The sequence below is a fragment of the Pogona vitticeps genome, chromosome 3 (genome assembly GCF_051106095.1).
Source record: "Pogona vitticeps strain Pit_001003342236 chromosome 3, PviZW2.1, whole genome shotgun sequence".
Lineage (NCBI taxonomy): Eukaryota > Metazoa > Chordata > Lepidosauria > Squamata > Agamidae > Pogona > Pogona vitticeps.
Window position 1 is genome coordinate 229,374,480 of NC_135785.1, and position 25,191 is coordinate 229,399,670.

Here is a 25,191-nt window from a genome sequence, read left to right on the forward strand (position 1 = left end):
ATAGTCAAATCTATGGTTTTTCCGGTAGCGATGTATGGAAGTGAAAGCTGGACCATAAAGAAGGCTGACCGCCAAAGAATTAATGCTTTTGAATTGTGGTGTGGGAGGAGACTCTTGAGAGTCCCCTGGACTGCAAGAAGAACAAACCTATCCATTCTGAAGGAAATCAACCCTGAGTGCTCATTGGAAGAACAGATCCTGAAGCTGAGGCTTCAATACTTTGGCCATCTCATGAGAAGACTCCTTGGAAAAGCTCCTGGTGTTGGGAAAGTGTGAAGGCAAGAGAAGGGGACGTCAGAGGATGAGATGGTTGGACAGTGTCATCAAAGCCACCAACATGAACTTGACCCAACTCCGTGAGGCAGTGGAAGACAGGAGGGCCTGGCTTGCTGTAGTCCATGGGGTCACAAAGAGTTGGACATGACTTAACGACTAAAGAAGAACAAAGATTGTTCTACATGGGGGGAAAAAACATCCCCTGAAAATAAGCACTAATGCATTTTTGGAGCAAAAATTAATATAAGAATCTGTCTTATTTTCAGGAAAACATGGTTCATAGAAAGGGAACAGCAGTAGTATATTCAAAGAAATCAAGAATTTATTTCTCAGTACTGTACTGTACAACCACAGCTACATTGCTGTCAACACACTTTGCAGAATTTTTACATTTTGAGCAAAACAGAAATAATGACAGGTTGGTAAATATGAGCTCCATATTGTTTAGCACATGCTTAAAAGCAATCACAATGTGTTGCATTGCATCACCTGTGGTAAATTGGCCCCAGCAATATAGCATCAGCATATTGTTGACCCCTGAATGTTTCTAATCTGTGAACCAGCTCAACACCAGCTGCCATGAGCCACACATGCCACATAGTCCACCAGCTGGGACTACTGATAAGTCTTGAATACCAACTTGTATTTGAATTTTTTCATGTCACAAGAGTTGTAATTTTTATATATTATTTTGTGGTTTCATCTTACAAACTGTGTCGAAAAGCTCATCCAGAAGTCAGGCCCAGAAAGTTTAGGTTCAATTACCGTACTACTGAAGTTTTTAATATCACTTTTAAAAAAAACATTGGATTTTTAAACATCTAGAAGTTCTTCCATCACAAGAGCCCTGAATGACACAGAGCACAATTCAGCTGAATTTAGTCCTCACAATGATGTGTGAAAGTTAAGCATGTACTTGCACTAAATATACAGAAATCAATGTCACTCAAGACACAGGAAATTTTCAAATAGTCAAAAGCTTGTGCAGGATACATTTTGCCTTAAATCAAACCTGTGTCAAGCATAACCCATGACTGATACACTATGAAGAGACATCTTCCCACCATTTAATCTTTGTTTGCCTGTTTGAGGACTTGGCTGCAAAATGTGACACTCCTTGACTAGCTGTTATCCTGTTTGTCTTTGTTTTCATGCCTATCCCAGTTTCTGTTAAAGAAGTTCCCACAAAACCAGAATGTTTCCTTTGTGGAACAAACTTGAGCGCTTCCTTCCAGTCCCCAGTATCTTTCAGAGCTAATAAGATACATGCCATTTGATTCAAAGTGAGGTTTTTGCCACCTATCTGCCAATCCAGGTATCTGTCCAAAGGAAGTCGAGCTGTTGCCAAGTTCAGCCGTTTTGCACGAGCAAAGGAGATACCTGGTTTTCCTGCCCCGTCAACTAGGCATCCAATGATATAAATTTTATCATTCTCAAACTTTTTCATTTCATTGGGAGAATCAGCAGTTAAGTAGACAATCTGATCTCTTGGAAATATTTCAACATAAGCCTTTTCACTCACTGTCACCAGCAACTTGTCCCACGCTTCTCCGTAACGTTTGACAAATTCTTTGTGATACGGACTATCTGTTGTGAGACTGCAATAATGAAAGTGAAATGGATCTTTGGCTCTACGATTGAACGCTTCACATTCCATCATCTGTTTCACTGTATACTTTATTTCTTTCTGTGACATTTCATTTTCATAGCTCATGTCAAACACGAGAGGCTGCCCGAAGATCATAGACTGGGCAACTCTCCAGCTATGCACAATATCCTCTGATTTGCTCCAAAACGACTTAATAAGTCTATTTTCTGGCTTATTGCTGGAATTTTTCTCAACACAAGTTTCCCTAGATGATTCTTTCTTTTTTTCTTTCTTTTCTTTCTCAGCTTTTTTCTTAAGTTCTCTTTTAAACAAGAAAGCTAAGTATTTCTTTTTGGAAGTTTTAGTGGGAAGCTCTAATAAGTTCTGAAACTGTTCTTCACTGATATTTTCTGGAACAAGTTTAGTGGTAAGTCTCAACACTTCAATAAGTTCCTTAGTAGCTGTTAAATTAGGGTCTTCTTCAGCATCTGAGTCTTTTTCACTGGTTTCTTCTTGTGAGGTTGTTCGCATGAGATCTTTCCATGCATCCAAGTTTAATTTCTCAGTTGCATCTGGCAAGCTATTTTTGTTCAAGCACGTAGACAAAACAAATGTTCTACAAGTATTGACCTTGCTGCGCAGTATTAAAAATGTTCCACTTTGTGCAGTCAGCTGGAAGAAAGATCTTCTGATGACATTCACTAGACAGACACTTAAAATTCTCATTATTTGAAAGTATGTGCAGCAGTTCTGTAATTACATAGAGAAACAAAATAATTCAGTATATGTAGATAGAAGCAAAATAGGAACTAGTAATGACTAAAGTAACATAAAGGATGATAGTAGGAACAAACATATATGGTGCTGAACAGCAGCGAAACACTGAGAAATAATAGTTAGAAATAAAAGAAAAAGAAGATTTCGTACAGCAAAGCTGTTGGATATTTTAAAGAGAAGGGAGAGTGCAGAAGAGAAACGGGAAATTAAATGTAGGAATTTATGAAGGAGCATCAGAAGCCTCAGCTCAGCAATCCTGTCCTCATCCTATTCTTCCTTCTAATGGTATTTTAACAAAAACACAAGGAAACTAATATATACTTGACCCCTTAGCATACAACTACCAAGCAATTACTGCCCTATTCCAAGGTGAGATTTATTTATTTAAAGTATTTTACCGCACCATTTTCCTAAAAAGAATCCAAGAGGGCTTACATAATTAAAAACACTATATTAGAAGCTAAAAACAGTAAATTGGTATTCAAATACTAAAAATGAACTAAATAAGCATTTTATTTAAAATGTTAGGCAAAAGCATTAGATTTAGAAGAAAGAAAAATACACATCATTTCATTTTAAAACCCATCTTAGACAACCAGTAGCTAAGGAAAAGCCTGTCTGAAGAGAAAGGTCTTTGCCTGCTTGAAGAAGGACTGTAAAGATGGGGCCGGCCTGGCCTCAAGTGGGAGGAGGTTCAAGAGTCTTGAGCAGCAACAGAGAAGGCCTTCTCTCATGTCCCCACCAAGCACACCTGTGAGGGTGGTGGGTATGAAAGAAAAGCCTCCCCTGATTATCTTAACATCCAAGCAGGCTCCTACTGGGAAATGCATTTTTTAAAAGATAGCTTAGCCCCAAGCTGCTTAGGGCTTTATAGGTTAAAACTAACACTTTGAATTGTGCCCAGATACAAGAGTTAATTAACAAGTAAAGAGAAATAACATTAATATAAGATCACTTTAACCAAAATAAAAAACACCCACGATAAAGAGAAAACATAGTCCACAAAACATGTTACCTTTTAATTGCTTTAATATTCAGTTACTTTCTGATATTTGTTTGTATTTATATTGCACTGCAAGCCAGATTCTGGGAATGAAAACAGAAGTTTTGAGAACATAAAGAGGTTTCAGCCTCATTTCAGTTAATATGCATTAAAAATATAACTTTTATTTACTTTACCCCACCAAAGATGATTGGTTTCCAGTAGAGATGGGGGTATTTGTATGTGACTACCCCTGCACAGCTGGATGTAACGAGGGTCCGGCCCCTTGGGGCTGGACCTTCCACTCACACGTCCGTTGCTACTGCTGGCTCCGCTCTCCCTTCCAATCACTCTGGAACTCACGGTCAACTATCTACTCCTGGCAGAAGGAGGGAAGATGATTCTCCCTACCAGGATGACAAGTGGATAGCCGACCGTGAGCTCTGGAGCGATTGGGAGAGTGGAGCCAGTGGTGGCAGCGGACACGTGAGTGGACAGTCCAGCCGCAGGGGGCCGGGCCTTCGTTATGTCCAGATGTGTGGGAGCATTCATATACAAATACCCCCATCTCTAGTTTCCAGTTCATGGGCAGCTCTCTCTCTCTCTCTCTCTCTCTCTCTCTCTCTCTCTCTGTGTGTGTGTGTGTACACAGTGGTGCCCCGTATAGCGACGTTAATCCATTCCAGGATTAACGTCGCTATACGGAAACATCGTAAAGCGAAATTAAAAAGCACACTGAAACGCATTAAAACCTGGTTATTGCGTTCTAATGGACTAAAAACTGGCAGGGACAGGGTGGGTGGGGGGGCAAAAGCCTGGAAGCCTTCAGGACCCCTCCACCCTGTCCCTGCTGCCCCGGGTTGCCTTCCCTAGCCGAGGACTCCAAAGCAATTTTTCCCCATAGGCACCTTCGTTATACGATCGCAAAAGCGATGGCATTTTTGCCATCGCTATGCGAATTCGTCGTTAAACGGGGCACTTTTACATGCATTATAGACAGACAGAGAGAATCTTTCAGGCTACTGTTACTTATTTCAAGGCAATTATTTTCAAGCCTTTTCACATTTTGTTCCTGCCCATTTTTATTTCCATCAGGACACTTTGTTTTATCTGTCTGCTCTACTGGAGAAGAGGAAGGATCACAAATCGCTGGTACAACACACAGAGTTTACACACAGATGATCTTACTTTCAGTCTTCAACACTTCATGTAGAGGCGGGAAACTCTCGATAGCTGTGACTAAGGCTACTTCCTATCATCTTACAGCTCTAATGAAGGAAATCCATAAACCCTGTGATAAGAAAAAATAGAAAAATGAGAGAAACCTATACATGTAAAATAATCATACAAGCTATGATCCTTCTTGTTCTCCAGTACAGCAGACAAAGAAAGATAACTGTATTATTCAAGCATTCCCCACTCACATATTTCCAGGTGTGGGGGGAGCAGCAGAGCCATGCTCTCTAGCAACTCACTATCAGATAACAGTCAGCAATTCTGTCACCGTCTGTTGAGGGCTAAACCTCTGCAGCAGGGAGCCTTCTCTATTTGGGTAAGGTGCCTGTCCAACTGAGAACCTTGGACCACCACTTTCCTTCATCACATTGGGAGCTTTCACAAGATGAGAATGCTTCCCTTTCCCACATCTGAAATGTAAGAAAGCTGCGGCGAATACCTGAAGAAGGCCACTATCTTTATTCATTAGTGAAACCAGATTAGTTTAGTAGAATCAGTGCTCTTAGGAGAACTGAAGCAGAGATTTCATACATAAAGAGAAAGTCTCTATTGTTATGGACAGATCATTATCTGGTGGGGTTTACACTCTCGGGAACTCTGAACCACTGGAAGTTGGGCAAATTAAGATGGAGCACTGTAGGAGGCTTATGGTACCTAATAGCTCCCTAATGTCTCTTGAGGAGTGTCTTGTCACCTCATCAAATGATCCTTTCAAAGCCTCAGCTGATTTCTGAAATGAGGAAACAGGCACCGCTGGCACAATTGCATACAAACATCTCCTCTCATAATGTGGACCCGAACAGCCTCTTTGATTTATGAAGGAATTCATGAAACTATCAAATGAGTCCTAGAGCAGATCAGTTATCAGCAAAACCTATCTCTGGAAGTAAAAATGATAAAATGGGAGTGACCATACTTTGGGCACATCATGAGAAAACAAGATTTTCTGGAAAACACAACAATGCCGGGAAAGGCTGAAGGCAACAGGAAAAGAGGAAACCCAAATATGAGATGTGTTGACTCCCTAAAGGAAACCACAGCCTTGAGTGTACCAGAGCTGAGCAGGGCTCTTGAGGACAGGATACTTTGGAGATCGCTCATCCATAGGGGTCGCCATAATTTTTTATTTATTTGATTTATATAAGTCGAGGTGAATATATACCAGCAAATAACATGTTGAAATGAGTCATAGTTACAACATGCCGTTTGAATACATGGAACTTCTGGAGAAGTTGATTCACCAAATCTCCACTGATTCAAAGGGGCTACTCTAATTCAATTTACTACACTAAGCAGCGAGCCACTGACCAATATGCTACCGGCGGAGAAAGCCGGCACACGTTACTTTTTAATTAGAAAATGTTGCTGCTTCCCGACACATCGTTCGCCGGGGGGGGGGAAATTGACTACCGCGATCCCCCTCCATTTCCCCCAATCTCGGAAAGTAAAGTCACCTACCGCGTAAACTCAAAACGCTGCAACCACACCGCCTCCAACGACCGCTCTTCCTGCCGGAAACAGCCACGCGCACGCGGCCACCCCGCTCCGTTCGTTCCGCAGCAAACCACGTGCACGGAAAACGCTCAGCGGCCGTTGCCGTTGATTGGCTGGCCTCTTAAGTCAATCACAGGAGAGTGGCCGAGGCCGACCAAACTGGCCGGCGTGGGCTCGCGCTGCCGCTCTCGGCGGTTCTCCCGGTCGCGATGAGTTTTTTGCTGCCCAAACTGAGCAGCAAAAAGGAGGTGGACGAAGCGATCAAGGGCGTCGCGGAGAAAGTCCTGGTTCTTCGCTTCGGCAGAGATAACGATCTGGTTTGCATGCAGCTGGATGACATTGTGAGGTTTTGGTTTCTTCTTATGGCGTGTATGCGTGTGTTATTAGCCGAGTTTGGAAAAGGAAACGTTTTGGACTACAGCTCCCAGAATTCCCCCAGCCTGCAATAGTCGGTCGATATACGTCGGGGTCCAGAAAGTTACGTTTCCAAACTCTCGAGTAAATATTATCACTGGGACGTTCAAAGGTCAAAATTTTTAAATGCAAGAAAACGCTAAAATCTTCCTCGTAGAGCAGCTGGCATACAAAAATAGCCAAGGGAGTAAAAACTCCCCAGCCACCTAGGGGGAAAAACACATGCCTACGAAAACTCATACTGTATTAAAATATAATAGTCAGCCTTGAAGGTGCCACATGATTTTGTCTTCTTTGGGTTTTCCCCCCTTTGGATTTTGCCTGATATACCTGACGGAAGGTTTCCATGAAATGTACGAAACTGATAAAAAGAGAGCAGGGCTACAATGAATAAGATTTACTTCACGTTCCCATCTACCATGCATCTGGTGATGGCAGCATGTGAAGCACAATCATCTGTGATTATTTCAACAGATCACTTGTATGGCAGACCTTAGTACTTTAGGTACTGTATCTTGGTCCTAATCTAGGCTGCCACTACCACTTTGATCTTGTTATTGTATTTTAAGAGCACAGTGTTTGGATGCTTCTAGTCCTGTGTAGTGACTGACATGAAGCAGTTACATTTCAGAATTACATATTAGTAATAAATGGTGCGGCGGAGCTGGTGTGTCCACACACACTGCACACACAGCACTGTCAGCGGCCGGGGGACAAGCGGGCCAGAATTACATATTATTTCCCCTTCCTCAACAACAAAACCACAAACAGATTTCAGTTACAATTGTAGTCTAAAATAGTGTAAGTATTGTCCAGACTTTCTTATATTGAACACCACTTAAACAAATTCTCCTTGTCTACAGCTTGCAAAAACATCTCATGACTTAAGCAGAATGGCTTCTATTTATTTGGTGGATGTAAACAACGTGCCAGTGTACACCCAATATTTTGACATCAGCTATATTCCATCAACTGTCTTCTTTTTCAATGGGCAGCACATGAAAGTGGATTATGGGTAAGTTCATTTGTGTCTGTGGTAATCTATCTTTGGTTTATTCTTTGCTCTAAATACAGTAGGGCTCCTGTATCCATGGGATCCATATCCAGTGTTTCACTTATCTATGGCCTGAAAATATTGAATATATTCAAAGAAATAAAATCAGAAAACATTGTTTTCACATGTATTACCAGAACAGGTTACTGGATGGAGCCAGAGACCATGCTATGAACTCTTGTTAGTGAAGAATACAGAGCATGGTCTCCGGCACCTTCTAGTTCTGGTAGTGCATATGAACATTTTTTCCCTTCCCACCTCTTTTTACCATGATATATATGATGATATATCCATGGTTTTCAGTATCCATGGAGTCCTGGAACCAATTCCCAGAGGATATGGGGATCCTACTGTAGTCCTTATTCCACTGGTACAGGTATGCTCTATTTAATAATTTGAAGCATTACTAAAATAATACTGACATTATCCCTCTTTATATCACAAATATTTCAAGCTCTAAACTGAGTGAATAAAAATATTTCTCCATAATCTCCAGAAACTGGGCAGTATCTATTAGGACGAAGTAAAATGCCACAAGTTTGCAAACTTTTAAAACCTCCAGAACTCTTAATCAGGCTACGAGATATGAAAATTAGGGGCATCCGCTGTTTAACCGAGATCCATAACAGGTTGCAGACGGGACAAGTTAGTGACGTGTAGATATCAGGTTATAACAAGGAAGCTCACAGTGCTTAGTGGGATGGAGATGTGATGACACATTTCAATTTCTGAAAACACAAGGCTTGCTGCAGCTCAGATCCCTTTTACTTTAAGTGAGAAACAAGGGTTCCTGAGGTAGCAGGTTCAATAAGATGGAACCTTCAGTGTGCTTTGATGTAAGAAAAAGATGAGCAACTTGTACATTAATTCTGTAAGAAAAACTGGCAGGATCTTGAAAGCATCCAGTTCAGGCTGAAAAATCTCTTGGAGATGATGGTAAAATGTATTTGAGATCAAAATAAGTTATGAGCAATTGATGGCTGTTTTTGTTAAAGGCACAGATTCAGCGCCTACTGCCCCTTCCTCCCACATTCTGAGGAGGTTGAATTTCCAGCACTAATACTCCCCAGAAATCCAGGTCTGGAAAAGTGGGCAGGAAGCATGAGTCCCCATCTGGGCACAGCTCTTTTAGGAAGAGATGATAAAGATGGGAAATGGGTTCTGTGGTACTGTTCCCCAAGAGCCTCCTTTGCCATGCCTGTTGCCACTTGCGTCTCCAGTGCCAAAGGTGGGTCAGAGTAGACTCTGCTGCTCCCATCATATGGCAAGGATGCCAAAGGCAAGGATGCCAAAGTTGGGATGACATTGGGTCAGCGTTGCCAGAGCCTTGAGTTCCCTATCCCTTCCGTGTCCGAACAGGCTGGGGAGGAAGAGATGGCTCCCCTTATCCTCTATCCCTGCTTGCACCTCTGTAGACACATAGAAGATGAGGTCCCAGTGTTCAATCACCTCTTCCCATGTCTCATCTTCATCTGGCATGGTTGATGACACTCTAGCCCTCTTACACCTGCAGGTGTCCCACATAAGGCCATTGCCCTTTCTCCACCTGCAGTGATGCATTCTGCAGCCTAGGAGCCCAGGAGATGTGCTCTATCCTGGTCTCCGCTAGGTTTGTGGGGCAGTGCCAGACAGCTTGCTAGGGAGACCCTCACTGCAGTTTACTTCTTCACAGAAAGACTGTGGCCAACAGTACCAGACTCTGTAAGTGACCTAGTAGTAGGGACATGCTACCACCACTCTGACCAAAATGCTCAACTTGTTCTTGATATGGAGAAAATAATAATAAGCATCCAAAGAAGAAGCAAAAAGTACCTAAATATCTTCATGTTATCTAGATAAATCAGTGTTTGTGCCACTATAAACAAGTAACATTCCTGTTTGCTGAAGAAAGAAAGAGAACAAATTTATAAAATTGTGCATGGTGTGATTAAAATGGACAGTGAGGTGTTTTCTTCCCCTTGTCTTTCATACTAGAAATCATGGTCACTGAGTGATACTGATTGGCAGTAGATACTGGACAGTACTTCAGACAACACCTGATTTTTGAATCTACTTACAGGATAGATGATGGCCTGACTTAGATGGTTTGAAAGGGTAATTGGATCAAATTCATAGAACATATCTCTGGCTAAAGAGACTCTCACTGTACAGAGTTAATTGTCTACTTAAGCAGTTGCCTTTACGTCCCAGTTTACAGTATAAGCTTCCTGGAAATATCTGCTTAGAAGACAAAGTCCTAGACTAGACAAGCAGTTGATCAAATCCAATAATAAGGAATGGGTGCACACACTTTCATGTATGCATGCATTAATTTGTTGTATGAGCTCTTCAGGATTCAGACTTTGGAGTATAAGTATTTCAGAGCTTAACTATTTAATTATTCCAGTTTTCATTTACTTTTTACTACTATTCTTTCCTAATTAGATCTCCTGATCACACTAAATTTGTGGGAAGTTTCAAAACAAAACAAGACTTCATAGATTTGATTGAGGTGATTTACCGTGGAGCAATGCGTGGAAAGCTCATTGTACGTAGCCCAATTGATCCAAAGAATATTCCTAAGTATGATCTTCTCTACCAAGACATTTAAATGCTCCAAAATGAGAAGAATGCAAATTGGAATGCACACCTTTCTTCAAATACTTCTCACCGTTGAAACCAGATGAGACTTTATTTTCATCCTCAAGATTGTATAGATCACCACTAAAAGAGACAGACATTTTATTGTTCATGTCTTCCAATCTGCCATTTGCAAACAAACTGACAAATCTATTTTATTACTTTAGAACTGTACTAATCTAAGGTATTGGTCAAAGAAGCTGTTACAGATGGCAGTTCATATAACCACCGGGGACCATTTGAGTACACTGTACAGCTCATTTTACTGGTGTTATGTCTCATTGAAGAAATCTAAAATTAAAATGGATTTTTGAAAAATCATTAAAATTGAAGCCATCTCAATGTATGCCACTACAGCTCAACTGCTAATTTACTTTTCAAAGACATTACTGGTTTCACAGATGAAAGCAAGAAGTTATTTTCTGAACGAGGAAAGTACTACCAGAGGAAAGTACTATCAGCAGAACTGATTGCAATAAATGTATTGCCAAAAGTTTGAGGATTGTTTGCTATTATTCATGCTGCATAAAAGTACGGTGATACAGTAAAAAGGCTGAATGATTTGGATAACCTGTGCAACTAAGGGCAGAATGTAAGAGCTCTGCACCTGAAGTGTTCATTTGCAGTAACAGTCACTAGCTTGCAAACAATAGAGCTTTCAAATGTATGCAAGGGTTCATGAATCTCTCTTATGCACATGGTGAGAAACAAGGAACCACATGTGTAATGGAGCATTCTGCATAGGTTAGGAGGATCCTAGTCCAAGTTCTTTGTTCCAACATTTGCTACATAGTAGTATATCCATTCATAATTACAATCTACATATTCAGTGGTGGGTTTTTTTTACTCACAAAAAAGGAACATGAAAATATTTTGGAGAAAAAATAATTTTTCCATAAATAGTACATTTTTAAGAAATAGGAAGGAACAGAGCTTTTAAATTTCAGCATTAATGTTAGAAATATGCAGATACTTCGTTGGACTACAACTCCCAGAATGCCCTAGCCAACACAGCTTTTTAGGGAATTCAAGGCGCTTTAGTCCAAAAACAAATTTGCATATCTCTAATTAACACAAAGTTGCATTTCAGAAAGGGAAAAAAGATCCAATAAACAATGGTAATTCAAAATTAAACTTTTCAGAATATCATGGTAACATTGCTTCCTCAAAAATAAGTATTACGTATCTGTATAAAATAGAATACGTCCAAGTTGAATTGAGCCATATAGGGCAGCACCCAATTTTTACCAATAAAAGAAAAAGAGATACTTTCTTAACTTTTCTTTGTAATTTTTTTGCTCCTTGTTGCAATAGGTGAGCGAACAAAACACTTCTTAGAGCCCATTTTCAGTCTATTCCTAAGACACCTGAAAACAGAATGTAGACAAAATGAAGGTGCCAGATCATATTTTTCAGTCCCTGCAGAAACAGTAGGGCAGTCTGCTTTTACAAGATAGCCCACTGACCTACCTAAAGGCTTACTGCTTGACACCCACTGTTGACAGTGTTTCCATATCCATGCCTGTACCTGGGAATTGCCTTGTGTCTGGTACATAGTGTGATGTGTGGAATCAATAAATGCAACAGCATACACCTTGTTCATTACTTCTGAAGTTCTCTGCATGAGCAAGTTGACGAAAACCAATCCTCCATAGCCATGGGCAATGAAGGCCACATTACTAGCTGTAGCGTTTGAAATGAAGTGGTCCCAAACATAGATGGTATGTTCTTCTGGACTGCTGGTGTCTCTCTTTGGAACACTGCAAGATTCTTTAGGACAAGTGGAGTGTTCTTTCTCTGATAGGCTTAAGCATTCTTTTTCTGTCTTCAGATCAATGAAACAGTCATTGGGATTTAAAACAATCACACCCCAAGAGCACTGCAAAGCCATTGCAATGAACGGTATTTGAGATCCATATTGTAGACCTTCATGAATTATGACCTTCTGCCCCCACTGACCTGCACAAAAGGTCCCTTGGTCTTGAAGGAGGACAACTACAGTTGAGCAATTTTTTAATGCATTTTCACTCATGAAAAAGAAACTGCAAAGTTCATTTTTTGGTATATCTTTTGGAATGTAAATCTTTTGTAATTTGCAAGCCTTTTCCAGAAGTTCATAAACATACTGCGTAACTAAGTGCCCAAGAATTTGGTAACGTTTGTGATTATCAGAATAAGAATTTTGATAACTAAAAACAAAAGGTTCATTGGTTTCGATATGCCTAAGCTCGCCATTTTTGTTAAAGTCATATTTAAGTATTTCTGGACACTCTGAACCATTTATTAATTTTCTGAAGCTCAGATCTTCATTCATTTGTAACCACTATAAATAAAACAGATAGAATATGTCAACAATAGACCATTTCTTGAGATAATATGTTCAGCATCTTGTGACAAGATATTGTTGAGAAGCTACAGGACTGACTATGCATATGATACTGTATTTCACTAGTATATATAGTAAGGAAATACTACTGTCAAAGTTTTTTCTACTGTCACCCAGAAATAGTGGCATGGCTCAAAACTGGTTACTTTAGCTCCCACTGGAGTTAGTTACTTAACCTCTGGAATCAATGCAATTTAACTTTGACTGAATCATGCCCTATATACAGTGGTGCCTCGCTAGACAGTTACCCCGCATGACAGTTTTTTCGGTAGACATTGACTTTTTGTGATCGCTATAACGATTCGCAAAACAGTGATTCCTATGGGGGAATTTTGCTGGACAATGTTTGGTCCCTGCTTTGCAAACCGATTTTCATTAGATAATGATTTTGACAGCTCCCTCCGCGCTCGCAAAACGGGTGTTTTCAGGACCTAAGCTTCGCAAGACAGCTATTTAAACAGCTGATCAGTGGTTCGCAAAGCGCCTTTCCTATGGCCGATCTTCCCTAGACAACGACAATTCTTCCCCACTGGAATGCATTAAACAAGTTTCAGTGCATTCCAAAAGGGAAATGCTTTTCGCTAGACAGTGATTTCGCTAAACAGCAATTTCAGTAGAACGGATTATCATCGTCTAGTGAGGCACCACTGTATTTTGGTTAGATTTCTGTCATGCTTTCTCTACATTACATCATTCTCTGAAATGTAATTAAGAGCATTCCTTGGTGGAACACTTTCCTAGCTGTTCCAGTGCGATATCCATGGAGACATCCATTGATGCCCACCAATGTTTCTGGACCTCCTGATTCATACTGTTACTAATTACTTAATTATTATTTATGAGAAAGCTAGAATGATGCAAACTGAAGTGCTGTCTTTTACCATAACATTAACACCAGGAATGGCTGCGAGTTCCAGCCATGCATGCTAAGAAATTTTCTTAAAATGGTGAGAAATGGTGAGGAGCACTGTTGGAACTCAAGTAGAAGAGCTCGAAGGGGGATGAGTTTTGGGATGCTTTTTGTGTGTGCACACTTTTTGTTACAGTTGTGCTTTAAGGGGCATGCAGACTATTTCATTAACTTTTTCCCCAGTGCAATTAACCTAGTTGTATATTTTCTGAGGTATTTTAGTTCAACTAGTGTAGCCCTGATAATTTCTAAATTTAGGTCTACACAAGATAGAAACTTTGTATAGATAAGACACACTATCTGTTAGCATTTCTTCAGAGTATGTTTGGAATGATTATATTAATAGATTTTATTGCATTATTTGGCAATGAAATGTGGAGGGATGTTGGAAGAAAATGCAAGATACATTTTGGGTGGACTTCTATTTCAAGAAAGGAGGATATGATTAGCATGAACTTTAATATACTTACATTCATGTTGCTTGAGAATCTTATCAAAGTCTTCTAGTTACATTAGTCTATTGTGCTTCAGAATTCTGTTTGAAGAGATGGAACCATTATAACCTATGTATCTCTGTCATTTCCTCTAACTGTAATTCTAAGGATCAAACACAAATTCCAAATACCATAGTCTCTCTCCATTTAAAATGAGAGTATAAGACTCAGATTGGTACCATATGCTCCTTGGTAGTAGGGATAAGCATACTAAAGTGGTTCTTTTCTTCTGTTGAAGCATCTTTGTTTTTTACATCTCTTAACATTTTAATCATAACCACGACATTGAAGCACTAGTAAGTGATTCCTTTATTAACCACTGCATTGTCGTATGGGAGTGACACATATTCGCAAAGGCATCTTGATAATCTATGCTATTGAAAACATGCTCATATTCAAACATTCAGTTATAGTCGATGTTATTTAAAATATTTTATGGATGTTTCTTCAGAATGTATAAAATCAGTCATCCCAGATGTATTAAAGTGTTATAACCCTACATGTATTCAAATACATTTCCTCAAAAGTGATTTCCATTTTTAGCAGATGATTTCAAGAATACATATACTGTATAGGAAAATATTATTTATACTTGTCATGAAAAGTATATCCATTATCAAGACAAACAGAGGCAACACAGGAAACTCTGTCAGTATACTGTCATAGAGCACAGTCAGATAGCCAAGAAAAGTGATCAGGTCAGTTACAGAGTACAGTATCTTTGTCTGCAATAAGGAAAAACTGGAGAGTTGGCCTCTGGATGTATACATGTTGAATTTTAAGTTCTTGGGAAAAAGCAACAATGCTTAATTTTTGCACTTGTAATTTGTCATCTATGGGTTCTTCTCCTTCCCCCAGATGACAGTAGAGAATGTATCAGAGTCCCAAAGTTTCATGGCATAGCAGTTGTTCCTGCCAGGCAAGTTTCTTAAGGAGAGTTGAGAGGAAGTCTACAAACAGATTCAGGATGTGCGTCAGTGATGGCAAACCTTTTTGAGCCCAAAGGACCAAACTGTCCCCCCCCCCAAAAAAAAACAGTGGGCAGTAGTGAAAGTGATAGTGGCGGAAGTGGGAATCCGGGGCACAGAGGTGCCTCCAGATCCACCTCCAGTCGTGCCCAACCTCGCCACTACCTATAGCTCAGCTGGCACACCAACACCAGCTGCTCCGGATCCTGGCCTGAAGCCTGTCAGGGTGCTAGCACTGCAGCTGCAGCCGCCTCCTCAGGTTTGGCTGCTGGGGTAGCAATCCAGCGACTAATGGCTCGTGTGCCCACAGAGAGGGTTCTGCATGCCAGCTGTGACATTCGTGCTATAGGTTTGCAATTGCTGATGTGGTGATTGAAAAATCCACTCCAAGCAGCATTTTGGAATTTATCCCATATAGTCCCTGCTTAGGGAGGAATTTCTAACCACCCCCACCCACATCCTGAAACTGCATCTCAACTCTCCTTCGGAAACTTGCCTGGCAGGAACAAACAACCCTGCTATGGGGCTCTAATATACATCATTTTTACATGAGATCTTGGTGCACAACTCTGAAGATCAATTATCATTGAAAACTAGCTGCCTACTTAATTTGTTTTAAGTGATCTAACAAAAGGTATCACCTGCTCCTGCATTTGTAGTGTTAAATTAAGGTAGTCTAATAACTTGGTTTGGTTGTGCAGGGGCTCACCCTCGATTCCCTTGTCATAGGCTTAAATTATAGCCATGCTTGTCCCTAACACCAATCCTGTATGTACCATTGCCCCCTTTTGTCGGATTTTGCAACGTGCAAACTAACCCCATTCTATTCTTCAAATTCCTTCGGGTGAACCTGAACGTTCAGAGTGGTATAGATTTACCAGATGAGCGGGATATAAATCAAATAAATAAATAAATAAAATAAATAAACGTTTGCCTAGTTCGGGTGAGTCTTCTTTAGCAGGTTTTGGGATTTCTCCCTCTTTAACCCTATTAATCCCTCGCCATCTTCAACACTTTTTTGGGGGTGGGGCTTCAACAAAGGCCAAGGCTGAACCGCCTGGTTCGGCGTCACCTTCTCAGGCCAAACACAAATTCACCCTAACTCACTCTGTGGACGGGCTGGGGGCAAATTTTGATATTTCTTGAGAGGCCCAGGAAGAGTATTTGGATGAACCGAAACGCCTGCGGGGAGAAGGTACATTCCCCAAAGGCCCTACGGTTGCTACGGAAACCGAAGCCTGGGGCCCAGAGTCGACCCAACCGAAGCAACGGGAGAGAACGAGGAACGTTCCCAACGCCGCTCCTCAGAGAGGCTACGAGAATCTCGCTAACGCTCATTCCCTCTTCTTCACCGCCCATATATATAAAATATATGTACAGTATATATATAAATAGACTGTATAGCCATAGAAAGATATATTTAAATCAAGGGGCGGCGCCTGTGCCGGAAGTGGCCGGATGCTGCCGCGCCGGACAAACAAGCCACCGGAGACAATCTGGGGAGGCAAAAAGGACCGGAGAGGGTGGCGCTAGGGGGCCATCTCCGGCCAGGTAAGAAGGGAAGGGGACCGGGGGCTCCGAGTCAGAATCCGACCTGTCTTGGTTGTCTGTTTCCCGTTTCCCGGAACGGGCGCAGAACCGCTTCCTGCCCGGCAGAAGTTGCTCCTGTAGGTAGGAGAGGTTGGTTTGGGGGCAACCGCGCGGCAGCTCTTGAAATGCGCTTGGAAAGGCAGCGCGGCGCTGGCCCTTGAACGTGGCGAAGGAACCGGATTGGTGGGCGAATTAGTTCCCTCGTTGACAGGTGGCGATGAGGGCGATCGGCGAGGGGGAGTTCAGGTGCGACGGCCGGGAAGCGAGTCCGCTTGGGCCGCTGGAGCTTCTTCACAGCTCAACCTGCCTGTTTTCGGCTTGCAGCTTTATCCGTTCGTACGTTTATTATACAAAACCGGACCGTCGATTCCGACTTGCCTCCCCGACAAATGTGTGCAGAGTTGTCTCAAAGGGAACCAGTCCTCGCTTAGGTAGCTCTGAAAGCCTTGCTGCTTTCTGGTCAAAATTGTTTTCCCTGCACATCATCATCATCATTATTTCCATTGGATTTAGTGAATTATCTTGACACCTGAAATCCTATTGTGCAGTTTCTGGAGACTTGAACCTATTTCCTCGGGTGCACAGAGTCCTATCCCTAGTTAGCCCATTGTTTTTGGAACAATAAAAAGCTTGCCAAGGCCAAATATGAGGCCAAACTGCTATGGAAAGGAAGGCAAGCCTCAAACGTTTCTATGTAGAGTGCAGGTGCCTACAAGATAAGCACAGTCACGGATCACAACTGCAGTCATTTTATTTCTTGCCTTTGTACTATCATTAACACAGGAATATCCTTTTGGCAATAGTTAATACTATTAGTCAACTTTCTTGCCTTGCTTCTTCAGAGCACAGCACATGTTGTATTTTGCTAGCCATTGTATAGCAAATTATTTACTTGATCTATTTAACACCTTTCAGGTCTGCAGACTTTGCAAGAAAGATTGAAATACAGAACTGTGAAAGTCACTGTCAACAAATTATAATAATAGCTTAGATTTTGATGTCAAATTCATGTTGTGTTAATACTTACTAAACTAGCCAGAAAAGCACACAAAAATAAATGTAAACAATTTGGAAAAGTCATAAAAAAACTGACGATATTTGGTGGCAATCAATCTTTGTGGTGGACCAGTGTCCAGGATCTTTAATCTTAAAGCACAGACTGGTTCATACTGATGTAAACTGTCCCTTAATACATACAGCCCAGCTGGACCCAAAGTGTTTTGGACTTTGAAGCTCAGTATCATCAATTGGTATAGTATCTGAACATTCAGACTAGGACCTAGACAAAAAAAAAATCCCTTAATGATTTCCCACTGGCCCAAAAATATTTCCCCAGAAAGACAAGACAAGCTGAATTCCTATGCCTGGAAGCTTTCAGGACCATGTTTTAAATAATAATAGTACGTAGCCACACTTCACTGTTTACCATTCCATAATACCAGTATTTTGGGGCCTAGCTAGTTATTGTTTTCCTATGGCTTGTGACATTTTTGCTGGAGGATTCTCCACACTGGCACCGATAGCGGCCCGGTTAGGAGGATTTTTATTGTGTGCACAGAGTTAGGCATCAGATGTATACAATAGCTGAGACAAGTGTCTAAGAAACAATAACTTACCACGAAGTTTCTGAGAGACAATAACTGACCAGGAAACAATAATTTATCAGTGAAAGTAGATTATTGAGGGTGTGATGAATTTTTTGTGTTTCTACATAATAGGTTGATTATGATTGGTGATTGCATGTTAGTTGATTACATTGGCAAAACATGGAAGTTTTCCTTAATTGATTAAAACCCTGATCTAAGAACTTCCCCGTAACACATCAGGCTAGTTCCTATAAGAGACAAACTTTGTGTTGGTTTGTCTGTTGTGTGTGTTTAACATATCTAATTATTTGCTGTTTCAGACAGAGTGTAATTTGACTTTAGGTAAAAACCAGCAAGCTGGCTGTTTCCGGCTGGCTGTCATCACTCACAGGCCAGGTGCAGCACACTGTGTCTTCAAGCTGGACTATCAAAATAGCATGTAAAAAGCCAGAGGACTAAATTCTGTTGAAACCATGGCCCATTTAAATTGGTTAACACAACAGTAGATCTAGTTAGTGCAGGAGGAGGAAGGCTGGATAGTTTTTGCAGGTACAGTAAAAGAGGAATAAAGGGAAGAAGTGCACATGCCCAGTGGAAGAAAAAAAAGGTAGCGGGAGAAGTATGCAAGTGGGTGAAAATGCTCTGTCTCCAGACCATGATTCAGGAAAGTAGCAGCAGTAAGCTTACACAAGACATGTATTGCAATCCATAGCTTATTCCTGTGATACAGAAGATAACTTATCAATTGTAGCTACTTTTTACTGGTGTTTAGTAGAGGAAAATAATTTTTCCTTCTTTCTCGCTTGTTCTATATATGTGTTTCTATACTGTTAGAACTGTGAGTGTTCTGTTTCTATGTTTAGTTCAGAAATAATCAGACAGCAGAATAATACAAGCTTGCTTTTGGTGAATTAATAATCTTCCAATAGCAGGCATAAAGGGCAGAACCCAGTCGTGGGCTTCTGCAGCACGAATAGCAGAGACCAGTGGAATGGGAGGGACAAGTCTGTCCACTGAAGCCCCCTATAGCCCAAAGCCAACGTCAGAGACCTGCCCCCCCCCCACTTGTTTTGATATGATGCAGAGGGCTGCATGTAGGATGCGGGGAGGGGAAATAGGAAAGAAAAAAGTTTCCTAAGACCCACTAGCAGTATGATGTATTTAGGCCTCAAATGGCAGAAGAATCTGTAAAGTTTTTTTTTCATTCTTTGACATAATTAGCAGCAGCTATATACAAATGTAGGGTGGGGCGCTATCATCAGAGAAGTCTTACTATTCTCAAGGAACATGTGTACTTTTAGCACCTGGGAAATATGTACTGTCTCTTAACAGTACTGTGAACCTTAATTGGCTAGTTTGGAGATTATTATTATTGCAAGATACCAAATACTGTTGTTTTCTGTCTTATACAGTAGTAGGTATGGAGGAATGTGGGAAAAAACCTTCAGTTCAACAAAAAGTAAGTTACCCCTAAGTTACATATATTATTTGGTGGTTTTCCTCATAATAATCTGCAGTTTTTCTATCATGAGGTGCAACAATTTACACATGTAAATTAACAAATTAACACATGTAAATTAACAAATGTTTCTAACATTTTTAGAAACATACCAAACAAAAAATCCATTTGGTTGTTCTGTTTAATGAGTGAGAATTATGTACTCAATAAAGACTGGATTTATATGTAATTATTGCTAATGAATATTGTATCAATATTACATAATTTTGTCAAATGCAAGTGTCATAAATTTGCACCTTAACTTTTTTTTTTGGTATTTCATGTTTGGAGATGTATTCTGTACCATTTTAGTTTGTGCGAGAAACACTTATTAACCCAATGTCTCATTTCAGTATCGAATACCAAAGAAGGGGTTGAACAAAGATGCACAGTCAGATGATGTGTATGTTCAGTCTCCGTTGTCAAGGCTCCCAGATGCTTACCAATGGGAAAACCCGCTACAAGGGGTAAATAGAAGCTATTTGCTGTTTTAAATGCTTTGAAAAGCTTAAATAGAACTGCATGTGGACAAGCACATTATTCATATTTCCCCAAATTAAATATACAGTTGGTTGAAAGATACAGTTATGCAGCTTTGTGGCAATAAGCAATTCATGAATATTTTGAGACACCCAGTTGAGAAAGGCAGAGAAGGAAAAAACTGGTTGTATCATTTGAAAATTGCATCTATTAATTTTGACTGTATTTCCTTTCTTTTGCAAAGAATGGAGGATGTAGTGTGTGAAGAAGAATCACTTAAAGAGGTTAAGCCTGAAAGTGAGCCATTCCCTCCATCGTCTCAGGTGGAAGGGGACAACAAAATGTTGAATACTGTACAGGCTACTATTCAAAATATGACTTTGGGGGAGGTTCAGATAATAGAAAAGGAGGAAAAGAAAAGGGCGAGAATAGAACAACCAATGGTAGAAGGTCTGCTAGTAATGGAGGAGTGGGAGGAAAAGGCGGGAATAGGAAGGACTTGGGGTTCGTTAGCAAGCTTGGCGGCGCTACAGGAGGTGAAGAAGAGGGAGAGTGAAGAACAAATAAGGAAAAGCCTTATGTTTTTGATGTACCAAAGAGGGAGGAGAAAGGTTTTGAGAAGGGTGGAAAACCTGTACTGGGATGAGCTCCTGCAGGGATAGAATTGCAATTGGGAGAATTAGATACATTGGAATGGACGGTATAAGCATAACCGAGGGGGAAAGGTCCCTGGAAGAAGGTGGTACATCCAAAGCCTATTCCTATTGGTGTGACCCAACACGAAAGGGACTGGGCAAGACACCCATGCTGTGGGACCATCTGCATGATTCAGAGCTCCCCTTTGAGGAATCCAGCTGATTGGGAGAGATTTGGGGTGGCAAATGTTAAGAGACACCGTTATACAGAATGATTCTGACACTGTGTGGAACTGTTTGCAAATGTTTAATAGTCCTGTTGAACCCACCGAAGTTGTAATACACCATCCCCTTCTCAAGATACTAAACATTTGGCTAAAGCTATTCCGTCTCCTGTCATCATTTGTGTAGAAAGAGGGGAACTGCTTACTTTAGAAGGAGAACCCGATCACATAGAGCTTTACAGTGTTTGTAGTCAGGATGAAAATGATCTGTTGGTAGATGGAGTGGAAGAAAACCCCTCTGTTTTCAGGCAGTAAATTCCCAGTAAATTCATTGGGACCTGTAATCTCTGTGGGGTGAGGGCAATTAAGTTGGTCCATCTTCCAAGACCGTTGACCATTGAAAGACACCTGAATGTTTGAGGATTTTTCAGCCAGTACAATAACTGTTGAAGCCCTGGTTGATCTATAGAACAGGAAGATGACTATGCCGGGACACATTGGTTTCCCAAAGGATTTGGCACAATAGCCCTAAGGAGACAAATTGGAATGGTAGTAGAAAATCTGATAGAACCTATACAAGAGCCCATTTAAAGGATTGCTTTGTGCCAGGTTCCCTAAAGACACATCTGTCTCTCTTATATCAGCACAATAACATGGCAGCCTTAGTTTTTAATAAAGAACTTTCCATTCCTTTAAATGGAGCTTTAGTATATTCAATTGGATACATTTGTCACTTGTTCCCAAAGAGAGACAAATCTGACAGAGTGAAAAATGTTTATTAAAATATGGAAAATTTTCATGCAGGCTTTTAAAGTAACATGGAAATAGGATGGAATAAATTGAGAGTAGAAAAATGATAACCTAAACTAAAATTAATAGGGCCAAATCCAGTTGTTACTCTCAACTAGAGCAAGCTCACTGGCTGAAATCCTCTTGCTTAAACATAGTGAGTTGCTACTAGATTTGCTACTAGACCCATTGAATCAATGGAGCTCATGAAGGAATTGAGTCAAAGAGGCTACTCGAATTGCAGCTTCCTACACTAAGCTCACTTACTAAGTGAACATATGTAATTCTTATTGCTCCAAGGAACTTAACAGTTGGATTTAGCCTGTATATGTTTCCACCTTTCCTTTGGTTTTTTTTTTTTTTTTTTAATCCTCTTTCATGATGGAGGTTGCGTTCTATATTTGTACTGTAGTATCTGATCCCTTAAATCAGTGGTCCCCAACCTTGGGCCTCCAGATGTTCTTGGACCACAACTCCCAGAAACCTTCACCACCACCTTTGCTGCCCAGGATTTCTGGGAGTTGAAGTCCAAGAACATCTGGAGGCCCAAGTTGGAGACCACTGCCTTAAATAAAACCAATGCAGAATTCTTCACACTTCTTGCATTTTTTTGCAATACCCTTTATATCCTTTTCTTTGCTTTTTCATTAATTTCTGTTGCTATTTTTTCATGTTTTTAAAATTTATCTCCTCAAGTCTCCTTTGTACTCATTTCAGTGGACTTCAGGATCAAGAAATAAGACTTATTCAAGTTGGAAGAGGAAAAGACACTCTGAGAACTGCAGCAGTGATGAAGGATCAGCTTATGGGTAAGCAGTTTATGCTTCAAATATGCAATATTTTGAGTGCTGAAAACTCATGAAGCACAGCTGCAATGTTTATATTGGTTAGATTACATGATTAAGGAACTTTTCATAATGTAAGTTAAAGCCCCTAGTTCATTAGTGCCCAACTTTGGGTAACTTAGGTGTTGGTGGACTTAATCTCCCAGAAGCTTTCACCACTAGCTATGCTGGCCAGGGTTTCTAAGAGTTACAGTCAAAAGTTGGGAACCACTGCCCTAGTTAATCAGTCATAGGTACTGTAGTACATTTCTCATTTAAAATTTTTATTTGCTATTCTTCACATGGCAAACAGTAGAAAGTTTTCTGGGTTTCTTACGCTTACAATACAGTAAAACTGTCAACTATAGGTGATATATATCATCTAAGATTGATTTCCATTTTCTTTAACAGGGAATTTCTAAGATAAATTCTTTTTATGACATCAGTTAATCAGTATTCATTGTAATCTGATGTCTAATCTGACTAATAGTAATAGTAAATACTATTAAACCATTCAGTTTAATAATATTTATTTCCTGGTAAGTGTGTCTAAACAACCTAAAATTTCTGTAATTACAGTGGTGCCCCGCAAGACGATGATAATCCGTTCCACTGAAATCGCTGTTTAGCAAAAACATCGTCTTGCGAAAAGCGTTTCCCCATTGGAATGCATTGAAATCCGTTTCATGCGTTCTAATGGGGAAAATAGTCGTTGTTTTGCAAAAATCGCCCATAGGGAAGCCATTTTGCGGAGCTGCAGATCAGCTGTAAAAATCGTCATCTTGCAAAGCATCGGTCCCGGGGGGGGGAAACAGTCTTGCGAAGCACAGACTGAAACGTCGTATAGCGAAAATCGCCCATAGGAAACACTGTTTTGCGAAGCACAATGGCGATCACAAAACCTCGTCATCATGCGGATTTGTCATTTTGCGGGGTCATCATCTTGCGAGGTACCATTGTACTCATAATTCAGTAGCAGCCTAATTAAGAAAGAATGGTGTAAGGAAATGATCATATTGATAAGGTTTATCTTATCAGTACGGATTGCAGCAACATTAAAAACACACAGTACAACCTGCAAAATGTAAATGGGCTATCAAGACTACGATCATTTCATAGCAATTGAATCCCAGCCAGTTTGGACTTGAGGATAGGTCCAAATAAACATTTGCAGTGATTGCAGAGAATTATTGAGCGTACACTTTGATGAACATCCATAATTTGTGAAAAGGAGCTTCATGAGTGTGAATCCGTAAATAATCCACTGGGAGTCTACCTTTGTTCTCAAGGTAAGATATGAAATCTAATACCTATCAGAATGTACTTTATATTAGTTGCATGGTATGCAAGTATTGTAGCAATCTAATATTGAGACCAATTCATAATAAAATTATTCCCTAAATCTTGTTTATACTGTATTTATAACATTCAGATGTGGACAGTATAACTCTCAAATATTTATTCTGCATTTTAAATCTAAAACATATTATCATTGAGGTTCAGCTGATTTCAGAGGTGCTTCCATGTTTATAGGCAAGTTCAGTTGATTACAAAGACGCATTCTAAACTGCATCCTCACTATCAATGTAATGATGGGTTAAATTGGAAATTGACTGAACAGGCTCACAACTGTTTGCTGTATTTGACAGTATAATGATGATTCATTACTAAAATGTAAAATTCAGGTTACATACCTGTCATTGGACTATGGTGGATAGAAATAAATTCTTGATAGTGTCATGGATTTATTTCTGAGTTATTTCTTACAGCACTTTTTATTTATTTGAATATTTGTTTTCTATGTTAAAAAGGGGTTGAGTATTTGTCCACCTTATAGAGCAAATTGTGCTTAGTAAATGCTTGTTACACTTTTTGAGATTTTGAGTTCAAATGCTTCCATAGCATTGTGTGGTGAGACAGTATTCTAGGTGAATCTGCACTTAGCAATAGAAAGAGGTTGGGTATTTTACCATTACATTTCTGTGTTGCACAGAAGCAGAGGCAAGAAGTACTGCATTTGGTACCTTGCAGTAATATAGTTGTTGAGTTGGATGTAGCATGGGTTCAGGCTGATTACAGTATATCAGATAGAGCCTCCATTTCCACTGGTGCCATCATAAGCCATCAATGATACTGCTGTCTGTTTTTCCAGCATTTTCTTTGATAGATCATTTTCCCTCCCTCTCTCTTTACCCCTACTCTTTCTTTGGAATATTTAAAACATATTTACACCAGTGTTCTAAAAGAAACAACTAGGATAGTTCTCTTCAAGCCAAAGGCCAAGACAACAATATATTCTGTGGTGCTACACGAATCCAGCTGTGGTGTGCCCCATGCTAAGTATATGTATGGTGGCTGGGTACAGTA

At 40.3% G+C, this 25,191-nt stretch overlaps 4 protein-coding genes across 10 annotated transcripts in view; 2 read left to right on the forward strand and 2 right to left on the reverse strand.

Moving 5' to 3' along the window:
* Positions 1–576: 576 nt before the first annotated feature.
* Positions 577–6,441, reverse strand: TRMT10C (tRNA methyltransferase 10C, mitochondrial RNase P subunit). The gene is made up of 4 exons (XM_020784898.3): positions 6,318–6,441; positions 4,812–4,914; positions 3,657–3,727; positions 577–2,614 (listed from the first exon to the last, which is right to left on the reverse strand). Exon 4 carries the CDS (start codon positions 2,588–2,590, stop codon positions 1,319–1,321), a length of 1,272 nt encoding a protein of 423 aa, XP_020640557.3. The 5' UTR covers positions 2,591–2,614; positions 3,657–3,727; positions 4,812–4,914; positions 6,318–6,441; the 3' UTR covers positions 577–1,318.
* Positions 6,442–6,475: 34 nt separating this feature from the next.
* On the forward strand, positions 6,476–10,933 carry TXNL4B (thioredoxin like 4B). The gene is made up of 3 exons (XM_020784904.3): positions 6,476–6,694; positions 7,631–7,782; positions 10,246–10,933. Exons 1-3 carry the CDS (start codon positions 6,563–6,565, stop codon positions 10,409–10,411), a joined length of 450 nt encoding a protein of 149 aa, XP_020640563.1. The 5' UTR covers positions 6,476–6,562; the 3' UTR covers positions 10,412–10,933.
* A 332-nt stretch (positions 10,934–11,265) lies between these two features.
* On the reverse strand, positions 11,266–16,921 carry LOC110074591 (putative protein ARB2BP). 2 transcript variants are annotated; one of them, XM_020784900.3, is made up of 3 exons: positions 16,793–16,921; positions 14,207–14,271; positions 11,266–12,763 (listed from the first exon to the last, which is right to left on the reverse strand). In XM_020784900.3, exons 2-3 carry the CDS (start codon positions 14,210–14,212, stop codon positions 11,714–11,716), a joined length of 1,056 nt encoding a protein of 351 aa, XP_020640559.3. In that variant the 5' UTR covers positions 14,213–14,271; positions 16,793–16,921; the 3' UTR covers positions 11,266–11,713. The 2 variants fall into 2 exon arrangements, with proteins under 2 accessions (XP_020640559.3, XP_078246050.1); XM_078389924.1 differs by lacking the exon at positions 16,793–16,921 and having other exon boundaries at positions 14,207–14,289.
* SENP7 (SUMO specific peptidase 7) overlaps positions 16,623–25,191 on the forward strand; it is a 52,526-nt gene continuing 43,957 nt past the window's right edge. For 4 of the 6 annotated variants that reach the window (XM_020784894.3, XM_020784895.3, XM_020784897.3 and 1 more), the window contains exons 1-4: positions 16,625–16,749; positions 19,787–19,833; positions 20,226–20,339; positions 22,718–22,809. In XM_020784894.3, the coding sequence (XP_020640553.3) occupies positions 19,795–19,833; positions 20,226–20,339; positions 22,718–22,809 (245 nt within the window). In that variant the 5' untranslated portion in view covers positions 16,625–16,749; positions 19,787–19,794. Of the gene's footprint in view, positions 16,750–17,013; positions 17,035–19,786; positions 19,834–20,225; positions 20,340–22,717; positions 22,810–25,191 lie in introns of those variants that run through there. The other 2 variants (XM_020784892.3, XM_078389922.1) reach the window with 2 other exon arrangements.